This window comes from Xiphophorus maculatus, chromosome 3 (assembly GCF_002775205.1).
Source record: "Xiphophorus maculatus strain JP 163 A chromosome 3, X_maculatus-5.0-male, whole genome shotgun sequence".
In the NCBI taxonomy this organism is placed as follows: Eukaryota; Metazoa; Chordata; class Actinopteri; order Cyprinodontiformes; family Poeciliidae; genus Xiphophorus; species Xiphophorus maculatus.
Window position 1 is genome coordinate 1,027,279 of NC_036445.1, and position 12,873 is coordinate 1,040,151.

The following is a 12,873-nucleotide window of genomic DNA, read 5'->3' on the forward strand; positions in this document are numbered from 1 at the left end:
GACTGTTTCTGGACTGGTTCCAGTCCAGATCAACATTTTTTCTATAAAAAAGTTGATTCTATGGAAAATCAACTTTTTTGATGTTTCCATCATGTTATAATTTTATTCTCATCAGAAACAAACCTGGAGTGTTGCTTTGATTCTTTCATTCATTCTTTTAATCTCCATGGCAACCATTCAGCTGCGCAAAACACCTGGATGGACCTAGCCCCGCCCCCAAGGTGCAGCTCCTCCCCCACTCAGATCCTTCAGACTAGCCAGCAGCAATTAGCAAACACCTGCTGAGCTCATTATAGGAGCTGCTGCTCAGAGCTGGTAAAAACGCTAAAAGGTTAATGGAGGAGCCATGTTGGGACGACTTCCTGGAGGCGGAGCTTCAGGAAGAAGAGGAGTTTTTAAAGAGACAGAGGTTAAATCTGGAAGTTAAATTTCTTTCAGTTATATTTGACAGCATTCTGACAACTGAAGGTAACAAAGTTACTTGATTATATAAAATGGCACCGGGTGCCCCGAAAATACATAGTACCGCCCCTTTAAATAATAAACAGCAACACTCTCATTGTACTTCACAGTTTCACTGTTTTCTACATTATCAACCCAAAAACAGGCAATCGGTCATCTGAATATTCATCCTGACACCATCCATCAGTTCCGCCAGGTTTTATCGTTGGTTTTGTCATTTTTTGCAATCAAAATAGCAAATTTTCTGATGCTATTTTTTTTCTTCCAAAAACTACATTTAGAAGAAAAAACCCAATAGGAATCAAACGGATCGCACACGGAAACATCTGTATCTGTTAAACAACTTTAAAAACTGGATTTTTCTGACAACCTGTCATCGAGTAAGAAACGCCGCCCCCTGCAGGTGGGAGGTAGCACCACTTAAACCCAATGTTTATGATCATTTTGTTTGGCAGAAAATTTGCAATAGACCCATGATTAGAGAGAAAGTATGTGAGGATCTGATGATTCAGTGAGAATCAGGAAGAAGCTGTGGGACGAAACAGTTAAAACAGATTCTAAGCAGATCTGAGTGATTTTGGTGGAAGATGTTCAACATCTGGCCTCTGCTTCAGGCTCCAGGATAAATCAGGTATGTTACATCAGCTGGGTTCAGTCTGCAGGTTTTCGCTGCAGTACTTTGGGGCTGGGACGCAGCCGGGACGAAACCCGGCATCTTCAGGATTCTGGGAAAGTTCTGGAGCGGGACAGAACCCGGACCGTCGCAGGCGGGGAGCATGCTGAACACAGAGGAGGTTTTCTCTGCGCGGTGGAGCGTCGCAGCGTCAGAGGATCTCTGCAGCTCGGAGCTTCACAGACATGCGGCGAGCTGCAGGACGAGGGGAGCCGTTTCTTCTTCTTCTTTTTAAATCGCGTTGGACCCGCCCTCTTTTCTTTTCAAATGAAACTTTAGGATTTTTTCTTAAACTTGCAAAACATTTTGGTGGCGAAGAGATAATAGAGACGGAGAGTTGGACTATCATCACAGCGGTGTGTGTGTTGCACATGTGGTGTGTGTGTGGGGGTGAGTGTGTGTGTGTGTGTGTGTGTGTGTGTGAGAGCTGTACACTGAGTCTTTGTTTCCCAGTAGGGATCACCGGTAGAGTCTCAGCTGCTTCCTCCTCTTCCTCAGAAGTCGCTCAGGTTGTGCCACTTGGAGATCTGCCTGCGTGGGTTTTCACACACCTCCCGCCAGTGGGAGGCGCCAGAGGGGCAGGGGCTGTGCAGGCCCAGCAGCAGGCGGCCCAGGACCTCGTTCTTGGTGGTCCGGTCGAAGTCCACCACCAGGAACTCCACGGAGACGTCGGGCAGCAGTTCGGGCGGGATGTCGTAGATGAAGGACTCGTTGAAGACCGGGTTCAGCGTGCATTTCTTCACGTGCGTCTTCTTCTTGGCGATGCGCTTACGGCCGTAGAAAACGTTCACCTTCACGTACGGATCTGAGCGTAGGAGAAGAAGAAGATGAGCTGCAGAGGATCAGGATAACGAAATCTGCACTTCCTCTTTATTTCTAACACACTTTAGTTATACAAGTTCACTAAACTGTTTTTACTATTTATATTTTAAATGTCAAATTAGAATCAAAGTAGAAAACTTGACGCCTTTTCGACAAAAATGGAATAAAAACCAAACTAATGAAGAAATGATATATATATTAATTTTAAAGGTGAAACAAAACCTGTATTTTTTAAATTAGATTTTCATTTATTTTAATTTATTTAAGAGAATAAAGTCACAAAATACAAGCATAAAGTGATAATTTAAGGACAATAAAGTTGCAGTAGAGATTAAAGAAAAATATGAGAATAAAATTTAAATATTACAAGAATAATGTGAAACTATAGAATTAAGTTGTAATATCAATAGAATAAAGTCATAAGAATCCAAGAAAGTCGTAATATTATGAGAATAACATCATAATAATAGGAAAATAATGTCGTAATTTCTCTTTAAAATGACTTTTATCACAATCTTTTTTCTGCCAATATTAGTTTATTCTTGTACTATAAAAATAATCTAATAATAAAAACGAATCAGAATCAATCAGCCATGAATTCTACTTTCCTCCTCATTTCTTGTTTTGTGTTTTTCCCATGAAAATAAATAAAAATCAGGGAATTATGAGAAGAGATTAAACTGGACTAATAACGAAAACCTGAGTGACAGTCACATTTTAAAAGTTCGTATTGAGCGAATGCAACCTATGCTGGCGCTGTGGCTTTAAACTGGAGCAGAAATCCCCAAACATGAGCTTTTATAAAGACCTGCTAATACAGCTGGTTAGTTGGTTGCTACTGACGACGACTGGATGGATGGATGGATGGATGGATGGATGGATGGATGGATAGATAGATAGATAGATAGATAGATAGATAGATAGATAGATAGATAGATAAATAAAACCCTCCAGATCTAGATTCATGTCTGAGGGAGAAGAAAAGTCCGTTTTTTAACGGCTGCACTCACTGGCTGACAGGCCCGTCATGTCCATCTTGGGCAGATGTCTGGCCTTCAGGACGACCACGCTGAGGCGGTGGGACACGGGCTGGTAGGACAGCGAGGCCAGCAGCTCGCCACGACTCTCACACTGAGAACACAGACAGAGATGGTAGGACCAATAATCACTTTTTACCACCAATAATCACTTTTTACCACCAATAATCACTTTTTACCACCAATAATCACTTTTTACCACCAATAATCAGCCTCCCCATCATCTCTTCCAGCGGTGAATAAAAATCTCCTCTGGTGAAGCTTTGAGTTTGTTTTAAACACCACAGATGAATTTTTCAATAATTCTGTTTTTGTGTTTTAATGTTGGTCCATTTCCTGAACTTCTGATTGGACCCAGTCGGTTCTGATCAGACGACTAAAATCAGAGGATCTGTTCATACTTGCAGCTGACCCAGCAGCCTGTCTCCATGCTAACGCTAAGCTAGCAGCAGCCTCCTGCTCACCTGCATGTTCCTCTTGGTGATCTGCTGGCTCAGGTGGACCCGGCCCGTGCTCGGGTCCACGCCCTTCAGCGGCACCACGGCCTCCCCGATGACGTCATCGCGGGCGAAGCGGTCGAAGCTGAGCACCAGGAAGTGCAGCGTGAGGTCGGGCAGCGCGCTGTAGGCCACGCCGTAGAAGGTGAAGGTCTCGTCGAAGATCGGGTCCAGCGTCTTCCTCAGCACGCGGGTCTTGACGCGGTGCTTCTTCTCCGGCAGGATGGTCATCTTCACGTAGGGGTCGGAGCTGCCGGCCTGCTCGTCCACGGCGGGGAGGCCCCGGGCCCCCACCACCGTCACCACCAGCGCCTTCTTGGGGAAGTTGTAGTCGACGCTGAGGCTGACGGAGCCCAGGTTGGGTTCCGGTTCTGGTTCGGAGGAGGCGGGGGTGAAGGGCGACGCCGTCTTGCTGCTGGTCTGGCTGCTGCCGGCCGAGCTGCTGTCCAGGCAACAGTAGTCGGCACGGACCGGCAGGGCCCGCTCCAGCCGGGCCTGGCTATGGGCGGGGCCCGACCCGGTGGGCGGGACCAGGTGACTCATCTGCAGCTGACCCGGAACGTCCAGGATGTTGTTCTCTGCATCCACCAGGACCATTCCCCGGCCCGCCGCGCCGCCGGCCGAACCGCCGCGCTCGCCGTCACGCTCCGACCGGTCGGCGCGGCGGATTCCACGGACAATCCGCTTGCTGCCGCTGAGGGATTCTGGGTAAATGCTGATCCCCTTCAGCATGTGGATGAATTTGTACGGGGGGTCTTCTGCGTCGCAGTATCGGTCACCGTGCAGCTTGTAGCGCCCGGTAACCCGGAGGTACCGGCGCTGACAGAACGACCAGAGCAGGACCAGAACCACCACCACCAGAACCAGGACACCAGCTCCAAGGAAGCCCGCCAGCACCGGGGACATGGCTGGACGGAGACACAGAGGACAGTTAGAGGTCGTTCAGTAAATCGTGTTTTCAATTCCTAAATATCCTCCAGTGACGCTGATGAAAGGCGGACGTCCATCAGAGCGTCATCGGCCTAGAGACGCAGCGGGCGGTCTGTCGACGCCTCGACCCCGATGACATGAAGCTCTATGTGGATGATATGTGGATTTATCTCCAGCGTATCATCGGCATAGCAACAGTTTCCTTTAATTAAATGAAGGAAACTGGAAGTAATTATTGTTGCTCCTGATAAAATAACAGCAGATCTTTGGACCTTTTGGTGTTTTGGTTAAACTACTGTTAGAAACCTTGGGTTGACCTTTGACCCAGGCTTTAGGCTTGAAAATCATGTCAGACCTCTGGTTCCAACCTGTTTATGGAAATCTTATCTGCTGGTTTTGTTTCTTTCATCTGGATCTTTGTAAAGAACAAAGCTTCCCAAACCAGGGACAACTTGAGGACAACTTTGGGATTTAATCGGTAGATGAATCCGGTATGTTTGGAGAAAGAAAACTTAAACTGGGAAGATTTTTATGTTGAAAACAGGAAAATAAATCTGGAAAATGACCGAACCAAACTCTGCATGGAAACTACTAGTGAGGATTTAACTGCTCAGAGTTGAGGAAGATGGTGATGATGAAGAGGAGAGCAGGGCTTTGTTTGCAGCAGACAATGCTGCCTTGTTGTGCCGCTGCGTCCCATGAGACTCACTGCTGCAGCTTCACTCAGTCCTGCAACAACCTGACTGCAGCGTGGAAATAAAACCCAGAAACGGACGATTTAAACGTCTAAAAAATACAAAACCTTTCAAACTCGTCTGCAGGCTCAGAGGTAAAAACACGACGAATGTGCATCAGAATAAAACAACCTGCAGCTGACTGCTGCGTTGCTGCAGCTAATTGCTGCGTTGCTGCAGCCTGAAAGCCTGAAAGCCTAACACCGTTTCCGGCTTTCATTCAGACTCCAGCGGATGATGTCATGTCAGGAAGAGTTGAAACAGCTCAGCTCACTGCTTAGCAACACACACACATCAGTTGTGTGTGTGTGTGTGTGTGTGTGCACGCGCGTGTGTGTGTGAGATTTATTGATTCTGCCACTGAAAAATTTCCTGATTCTCTGGAATATTTCGTTTGAGTGAAGTAGTTTCTGATTGTTTGGATGCTTCTAGAAAATGTACATTTCTCTCAAAAGACGATAAAAAGATAAGAAATATAATTTTACATCAACAAGATGATATTCACAGAGCTATCAGCTGAAAAGTTGTGATATTTCAAAACTTGTTCACTGTATTTATAATGAATTATTCAAAACATTTCCTGAAAATGATTTAGTTCTGTTGCAGCCGATCCGATTTGGTTTAAAACTGGACTTTAGCCTGACTGAGAGACCAGAGAGGATGTGATAACTTTCAAAAAATCTGATTTTACTTCTTGTTCCCTGAATGCATCAGAACTCCCAGGTTTCTCCTGGTCAGTAAACGCATCATTAAACAGCTCCTACTTAAAGCAAGGGAACAAAAACTTTTAGTTTTAGGTAATAATGAGCAGAAATATTCACACCCCATAAACCTTTTCACATTTCTGTGGATTTCCACCATGAAAGAAAAAATAAAAACCCAACAAAAGTCACCATTTTGAGATTTAAAGCCATAATTAGAGACATTATGGGATGACTTAGACCACAGCAGATTCATAGGTTAGAATGGCCTAGTCAAAGTCCAGACCTGAGCTGACATTCTGCTTCAAAGTTTCGTTAAATATACTGTAACAAACACTTAAACTATTCAGCGCTCTGAAGTCTGGCTGGAAGATTATTCGTGTTGCACGACAATGATAGCGCCTATGCTAACGCCTATGGTGATGACACATATGCTAAGCTAAGTGCTATTTTTAGCTGTGGAAGGAGAGGTAGAGTTACAAAATGAAGCTTGCTAAAAATGACAAAAACTATCAAAGTGTGGAAACATTTTAAGCTAAACTGGAGCTAGAATTAGCTTCTATGATAGCGCGCCGTTGATGTAACCGAACAGGAAATAGCCACTGCAGACATCCGAGTTGACCGCAGTCGACGACAGGCGCCGTTTCCGTTGGCTTTGTTTACCTGAGATAGTCTGTCATGTTCCACATGTAGGACTAGGAATGCTACATGTAGCAGCTCCTAGCGGCTAGCTAACAGGGTGTTAGCTAACAGGGTGTTAGCTAGCACATGAGATGAAACCTTTTATTTGTTGCTTTTATCTTAATTTAAATGAAATATGTAGAGTTTATATTTCAAGTTTAAAGTATTTATAGTAGTTAGTTGGATTTATTCATAAATCTAAAAACTGAATTAATTTACTTAAATTTAATTTTTTGTGTATTTTTAAGTCATAAAAGAAGCTTGTATTTTATGCAGAACCTGACTTTATTATTTCGTCCAATTACTAAAATAATCGCTAAACTCTCACAATAAACTGAACTTTCTGGTTTTGTGAGGCTCTGCAGAGCTGCAGGTTCTTCACCCCAAACCTCCCAATCCACGGAGGATTAATCATCCTTCGCTTAATAATCCAGTCTTTATGTTTCTCTTTAGCAGCTTCAACGTCAGAAATGAGTCACTTTAACCTGATTATAGATTAGAAACCCAAACCTAGACCTCGACCCATGCCCGGATCGGCCCAGATTCCCTGGTTTTAACCCAGATGCCTCTACAGGCTGGCTTTGGATTAAATGGTCCCTAATCTGGGCCAATGTCTTCAAAGACCAGGCAGCAACGACTTCATGGGACAAGAACGCTTCAGAAATTCAGTTTATGTCCGTATTTACTGGATTATTGAAGATTCTGCCGGTTCTGGCCCGGTTCTGGACCGCCTCATCCCCAGAAAACAGATTATTCCTCCGCGTCAGCAGCGACAACTCCAGCGGGACAAAGATGGGTTTATAAGGACAGATCATTCCTCTGTCGCAGGGAACAGACATGACGTCAGCCTCTACCCACCCGTTACTGGCACGCGACGCGCACGCACGAGACTGTGCGTGGGAACGCGCCCTGTTTTTTTTAAACCCACCCGAGTTTGGGCTGTTTTTAAACCATCCGTGGGATCGGATTGACACAAACAATCACGTCACAAATCAATAAACGTTTCATGTTTAATTCTTCGGGGAAGATGACGCTGTTCCTTTAAAATGTTCCTGACCGCAGGGGAGCATCCGAGATCCATCTATTAAATACACGCATCGAAACATTATTAATGATATTTTGATCATGTTTAAAAATCACTAAAGTCAAACTCAGAGAATATCCAGGCCTGGAGAAGCGACCTCAACGCGCTGCAGGTGATTTTTCAACATGACGCGGATCATTTCCTCCTAAACACCTGCTGCTTCCCCAACGCTTCTAAAACACAAATTACTCACATTTAAAGCATTGAAAAGGGAGAGTTTTGATGTTAAATTGAGAAAAGGTTCGGACTCCGGCCCGGTTCTCACCGTAGGCGGGTCCCAGCTCGATGATGTCCGCCATTTTGTGGTTCAGAGGAGGTTTGGATCCTGGCCGAAAGAAGCGCAGAGATGGAGGGGGAACCGACTCGCTGCCGCCCGCTGTTACTTCACATCCATAAAGGAGGGAAACCAGCGGGGAGGAATCACCGAAAACTCGCCTCTGACCCGGGGGAGGAAGCCTTCATGTGTCCGCTGACGGAGCAGCGTCGGTGCGCTCAGTCCGCCTCGGTGGGTCGGTCAGTCTGATTCACTGCGCAGGGATGCTGGGGATGCAGGGAGGCTGCGCGGAGCTGCCGAGAGGAGACTGCACGAAGATCGTCTGTGCGGGGTAATGACTCACTGCGTGGAGAGGTTGTTTTTCTAAAATGTAGTTAGAATAAAAATATTTTTTAAAATGTAGGTTTTGGTTAAATAATTAAGCTTACACTATACAATATTAAATTCTTCTTTCACCATTTACAATATCATTATTAAGAATTCTGAATGAATGAGTTACAACATTTAATTCCCTTAGAATAAATAAAGTATTTTTGAATTGAATTATCCAGTAATTAGTGTTTGTGTCTATTTATAGATATATTTTATACATGACTGTGTTTGAGGGATGACATATACTGAAACATTAATATTAATTGTATTAAAGTTTATTTTAATCCAATCGGGAAGTTAATAGAAACGACAATATACAAAATTATGTTTCTGTTGTCTGCTTTTACTTTTGATAAAACTTGACATTATATATAAACTTTTCTGTAAACAACAAAACAACACGTTGTGGCATTGCAGCATTAAACACCTGTTATATTTACTGACAGGTTTTAGGTCATTTCTGATTAAACAATCAGGCTACTACCTTTTTCCTTAAAGCCAGGATCGATTTGGATAGTTTTCCCCCTTGATAAATTAAATCATGATTTGAAAACAGTTTTTGTATTCATTCAGGTTATCTTGAGCCAATATTGATATTTATTTGATGGTCTGAATAAAAATAAAGAGGAGCAGCACTTTTTCACAGGTGGTTTTTGTATGAAAGAGTGATTCTATTATTATCATAAACTTATTTCTTTGACAATACAGCTCCTGTCTTTGATCAATTTGTAGATTATTGATTTATGACATTTGTGAGACATGTTTGATATAAAACCTTGTCTTCTTACTTATATTTGTGAAAGGGAATTTTTATTTTGTTAGAAACAATTTTATGGAGAATGTTTACTGTCGTCTTCAGAAATGTGGTTGGAGTGAGACATCGCTGGCGCTTCCTCTCCTCCCTCAAATGATCCTCCAGGAGCAGGAGGAGACTCCGCCCCCTTCTGGCCTCCCGGATGTTAGATAATGACCAGGAAGTGCCCTTATTTGTCCATGAACGGGATTTAACTGCTGCAGAAATGTTACTGGTCCTTTGTTAAAAAAATAAAAATAGAACATTTAATAAATAAACAAACTGTCTTTAATTTACTTAAATATGCTAAAAAAAAAAGAGAGACTGAAATAATCCAAATTTAGAGGCTGAAATCAGTCAAAGAAACATCCAAGCTAAGATTATATTACTGCTTTAATGTTCATAAAGTTTAAGGAGGCAAAAATAAACCTAGAAGGTACCAAATATCTTAAACATGAAAACATCAGACATGCAAGAGTGAAAAAACATTTTACACCAAATCAAAACACATAAATGTTCCTGATTCATCTGTTGCAGGTTTTTCTGAGTTTTGATGTTTGAGTAAAACTTGGAATAATAATAATAATAATCCGCCTGCTTCCAGAACAATCGTACCTTTATACATGTTTCTCTTCTTTGGATCAAACATTTATCTGCAGTGACAGGCGCAAACATGCAGCAAGCAGTGAAACGCGCTGCAGATTCATATCGTCCCTCGGTCTCCGGAGAAGTTGGCCACCAGGAGATCGATGAGCTGATGTGGAGCGCGGTACTCCAACGTATCCACAAAGTCCTGCAGGGGTCAAAGTTCACAGAGGTAACACTTTTAACTCAACCCACATATGAAAGCTGGTTCAGTTTGATCCGGTTCACTGAATTCATGCTGAGCATGCATGTGGTGACAGTAGAAAGGAAACCTCCAGTAGAACCAGATTGAGCCTGGAAATCCAGAAGTTCTGGTAGAATCAGCCTGCAGGTCAGAACCAGCAACTCCACTTTGGATTTTTAATCTGCTCATTTTTTAAAACAACACAAAAAAACAAAAACTTTCTTCTTGTGTCTTGTGGAATTAAACCCGAGCGCAGACAGAAGAAAAGGCCTGACAGACATTTATTAACCGCAGGAACAACGAAGCGATGCCAGGAAAAACCAATCGACATGAAGAGAACAAAAGGATCTGAAAAAGAGGGAAAAACGGGCTGGCTTTTAACTGCTGGGAGGTGATTGAATGAGAACCAATTGCAGAAATAAAACATCACAAAAACATTGCAGTTCTTCCAGATATGGATATCTAGGACTGTTTGGAGCAGCAACTATTGGCTAACGTAAAACTAGCACTGTGAATTTCATGCTAATGTGATATTTAGCCGGTTGGACAGATAGCATCATTAGCATACTGAGTAGCATGCTAATCAAATAGTTCATGAATTACTTCCTCATCAGGTTGGTGATTTAAAAACTGATTTTTGTTTTTATGTTTTGTTTAAAAATTAGTTTGATGTGAAATTTTTAAGTGGAATAAAGAAATGTGTAACTGATTTAAATGAACATCCATGCCAGAAGTTCAGGTTTATGTTTGCTTCAGGCTTTCAGGTTTTATAATTGTATCGTTTCTCTGTTCTCTGGTCTCACCTGTTCGTACGTTTCCATTTCGCTCTCGTAGAACTTCTCGGTTTGCTCCGAGTTGAATCCACTGCAGGACTGAAGGAGGTTCCTCACCTCCGCCAGGTTTCTTCCTTTACTGGACATGATGAAGCTGGTCAGACTGGCTCAGGTGGTTCTGGTTCAACACGCTGCAGGGTTTCAACAAAAAAATCTGATCCTTCAGGTCCCGACTCAGTCTGATTGGATTCCTTTGGCTTTCCGAAACGAGTTCCCACATGGCGGCAGAAAACGGATCCAACTCAAAGTTCTTGCTTCGCTCAGGAGTCCACGGCAGGAGAACGTCCAGAAATCCATCGGGTTTATATCCGAAAACGCCACAAACTGTCGGACCTGGAGTTGAGTTTGGTCTGAGTTCTGGTTCTCAGGACGTGTTCATGTGTTTAGTTTCTGTTCCTCTCCTGTTGGGAAACGCTCCGACACCAGCAGGTTCTGACCCAGTTGGTACTCACAGCCAGGATTCAGCTCACGTTTTAACCCGCTGCCCTCTCTCCAAGCGTCATTAGTTTCCATCAGAGGAGGTGATGCGACGCTGACTGCTGCAGAAGGTTCAACCTTTTTACATTTATTACATTTTTTAGATGAACTTTTTGCTTTTATTATTTATGATTTCATTGAAAGCAACAAAATAGTCAGATTTTATTTTAAGACTGTAGATACAGAACAAAGTCAGCGCTCCGGATCCGTCCCAGCCTCAGGCCTGGACAGATTTACATTCTCACAGAAAATATAGAAATATAATCATTTTACCAAAATCTAGATTTTTAGAAGAACCAAGCAGATCATCGTTTCACCTCTTCCTGAACATCATTTACTAACAACGACCAGCTAGAAAACTGATTTTGATCATGTTTTTAGAAAAGCTGAACTGCAGTCGGTTTGGCTGATTTAATTTAAGATGCAGAGAGAAAAAAATACCGCAGGAAGTCAGAGAGAATGAACAGGAAGTTCAACACTTCATGGCTCACTACTGACACCTGCTGTTGCATTGAAAGAGTTGCAGCCTAATCACTGAAATAAATCATATTTCTATAGATATTACAACATAGCAGTGAGGCCCTGCAATATTATCACAATATAGACAATGTCTGGTGAATCCTATTTAAACATGTCGTCTATTTTTAGTTATTAAAATGATTCATATTTTCTCCACACATAATCTTGTTTATTTGAGTGGTAGCCACAGCGAGTATGGCAGGCCGTTTTACCATAAAATAAAAATTTAATCGGCTTGCTGTAGACCAATAGCAGCTGCCGTTTGGTATTCAGAGGCAACCTGACGTGAAACCTGATGGAGCAAAGCAGAAAGAGAATAAAAGGAAGAAGTTAAATGTGCTTTTGCATGTTTAAATTTTGCAGCTAAATGTGCAAACATTGGGAAGTTTTTCACAAATGAGCCGACAGTAACCAGGACGATGAAACGGCTGGAGCAAAACGAGGTTCAGTCAATGAACCGTGTGGCACAAAGCTGCATCATTTAAACGTTTCTGTCAAGACGCCCCACAACTTGCAACTTTTTCTCACGTTTAATTAACATTATTAAACATAATGAAGTTATTTTAATAACAAGAGGTTGTTATGTAAAGTGGGCCGGTCTAACATCAATAATTAATCTGTTTGATCAGTTAAAATCAATTCATTCTGGTTGGCCAGGAAAAGGTTTGTTTTTCTTTATTGCAACTGAAAACATTTTAATAGAAAGTCTGAGTTTAAAGAAAATTATATCTAAATATACAGAATATACATCTAGTATATTCTGATGTATATTCAGAATATACTATTCTGTTCTGGTTTTTCATTAATATTTAGCTTTTTTACCAGCAGCTTAAAAAACACAAAAAGTTTGTAATTCTCCTCCTGTTTGTTTCCTGTGTTTTGTTATGTTATGCTGGGTTAGAGTTACGTCTTTCATTAGGATTATATTACACTCTTTAGATCAAATGAGTCAGAAAACATTTAATTTACAGCTTTGCATCGGTTCCTCTTCCCTAATGTTGACTTTGATTTTTTAAGCTGCTTGTTTAATAATTAATTCTTTTTATTTTCGTCATTAAATACACACACAGCAGTTTTAACTGTTGGAAAAACAGGTTTCTATTCCACTGATGAAGCGGAATAGAAACATGTTTTAAAATAATGGCTCCTCTTTCC

At 42.2% G+C, this 12,873-nt stretch overlaps 1 protein-coding gene across 2 annotated transcripts; it reads right to left on the reverse strand.

Moving 5' to 3' along the window:
* Positions 1 to 235: 235 nt before the first annotated feature.
* On the reverse strand, positions 236 to 8,165 carry syt11 (synaptotagmin 11). Of its 2 annotated transcripts, XM_023331279.1 has the most exons (5): positions 7,887 to 8,165; positions 7,719 to 7,794; positions 3,459 to 4,399; positions 2,968 to 3,088; positions 236 to 1,940 (listed from the first exon to the last, which is right to left on the reverse strand). In XM_023331279.1, the coding sequence occupies exons 3-5, from the start codon at positions 4,395 to 4,397 to the stop codon at positions 1,630 to 1,632; spliced, it is 1,371 nt and encodes a 456-aa protein (XP_023187047.1). In that variant the 5' UTR covers positions 4,398 to 4,399; positions 7,719 to 7,794; positions 7,887 to 8,165; the 3' UTR covers positions 236 to 1,629. The 2 variants fall into 2 exon arrangements, with proteins under 2 accessions (XP_023187047.1, XP_005814566.3); XM_005814509.3 differs by lacking the exon at positions 7,719 to 7,794 and having other exon boundaries at positions 7,887 to 8,164.
* Between the last annotated feature and the right edge of the window lie 4,708 nt (positions 8,166 to 12,873).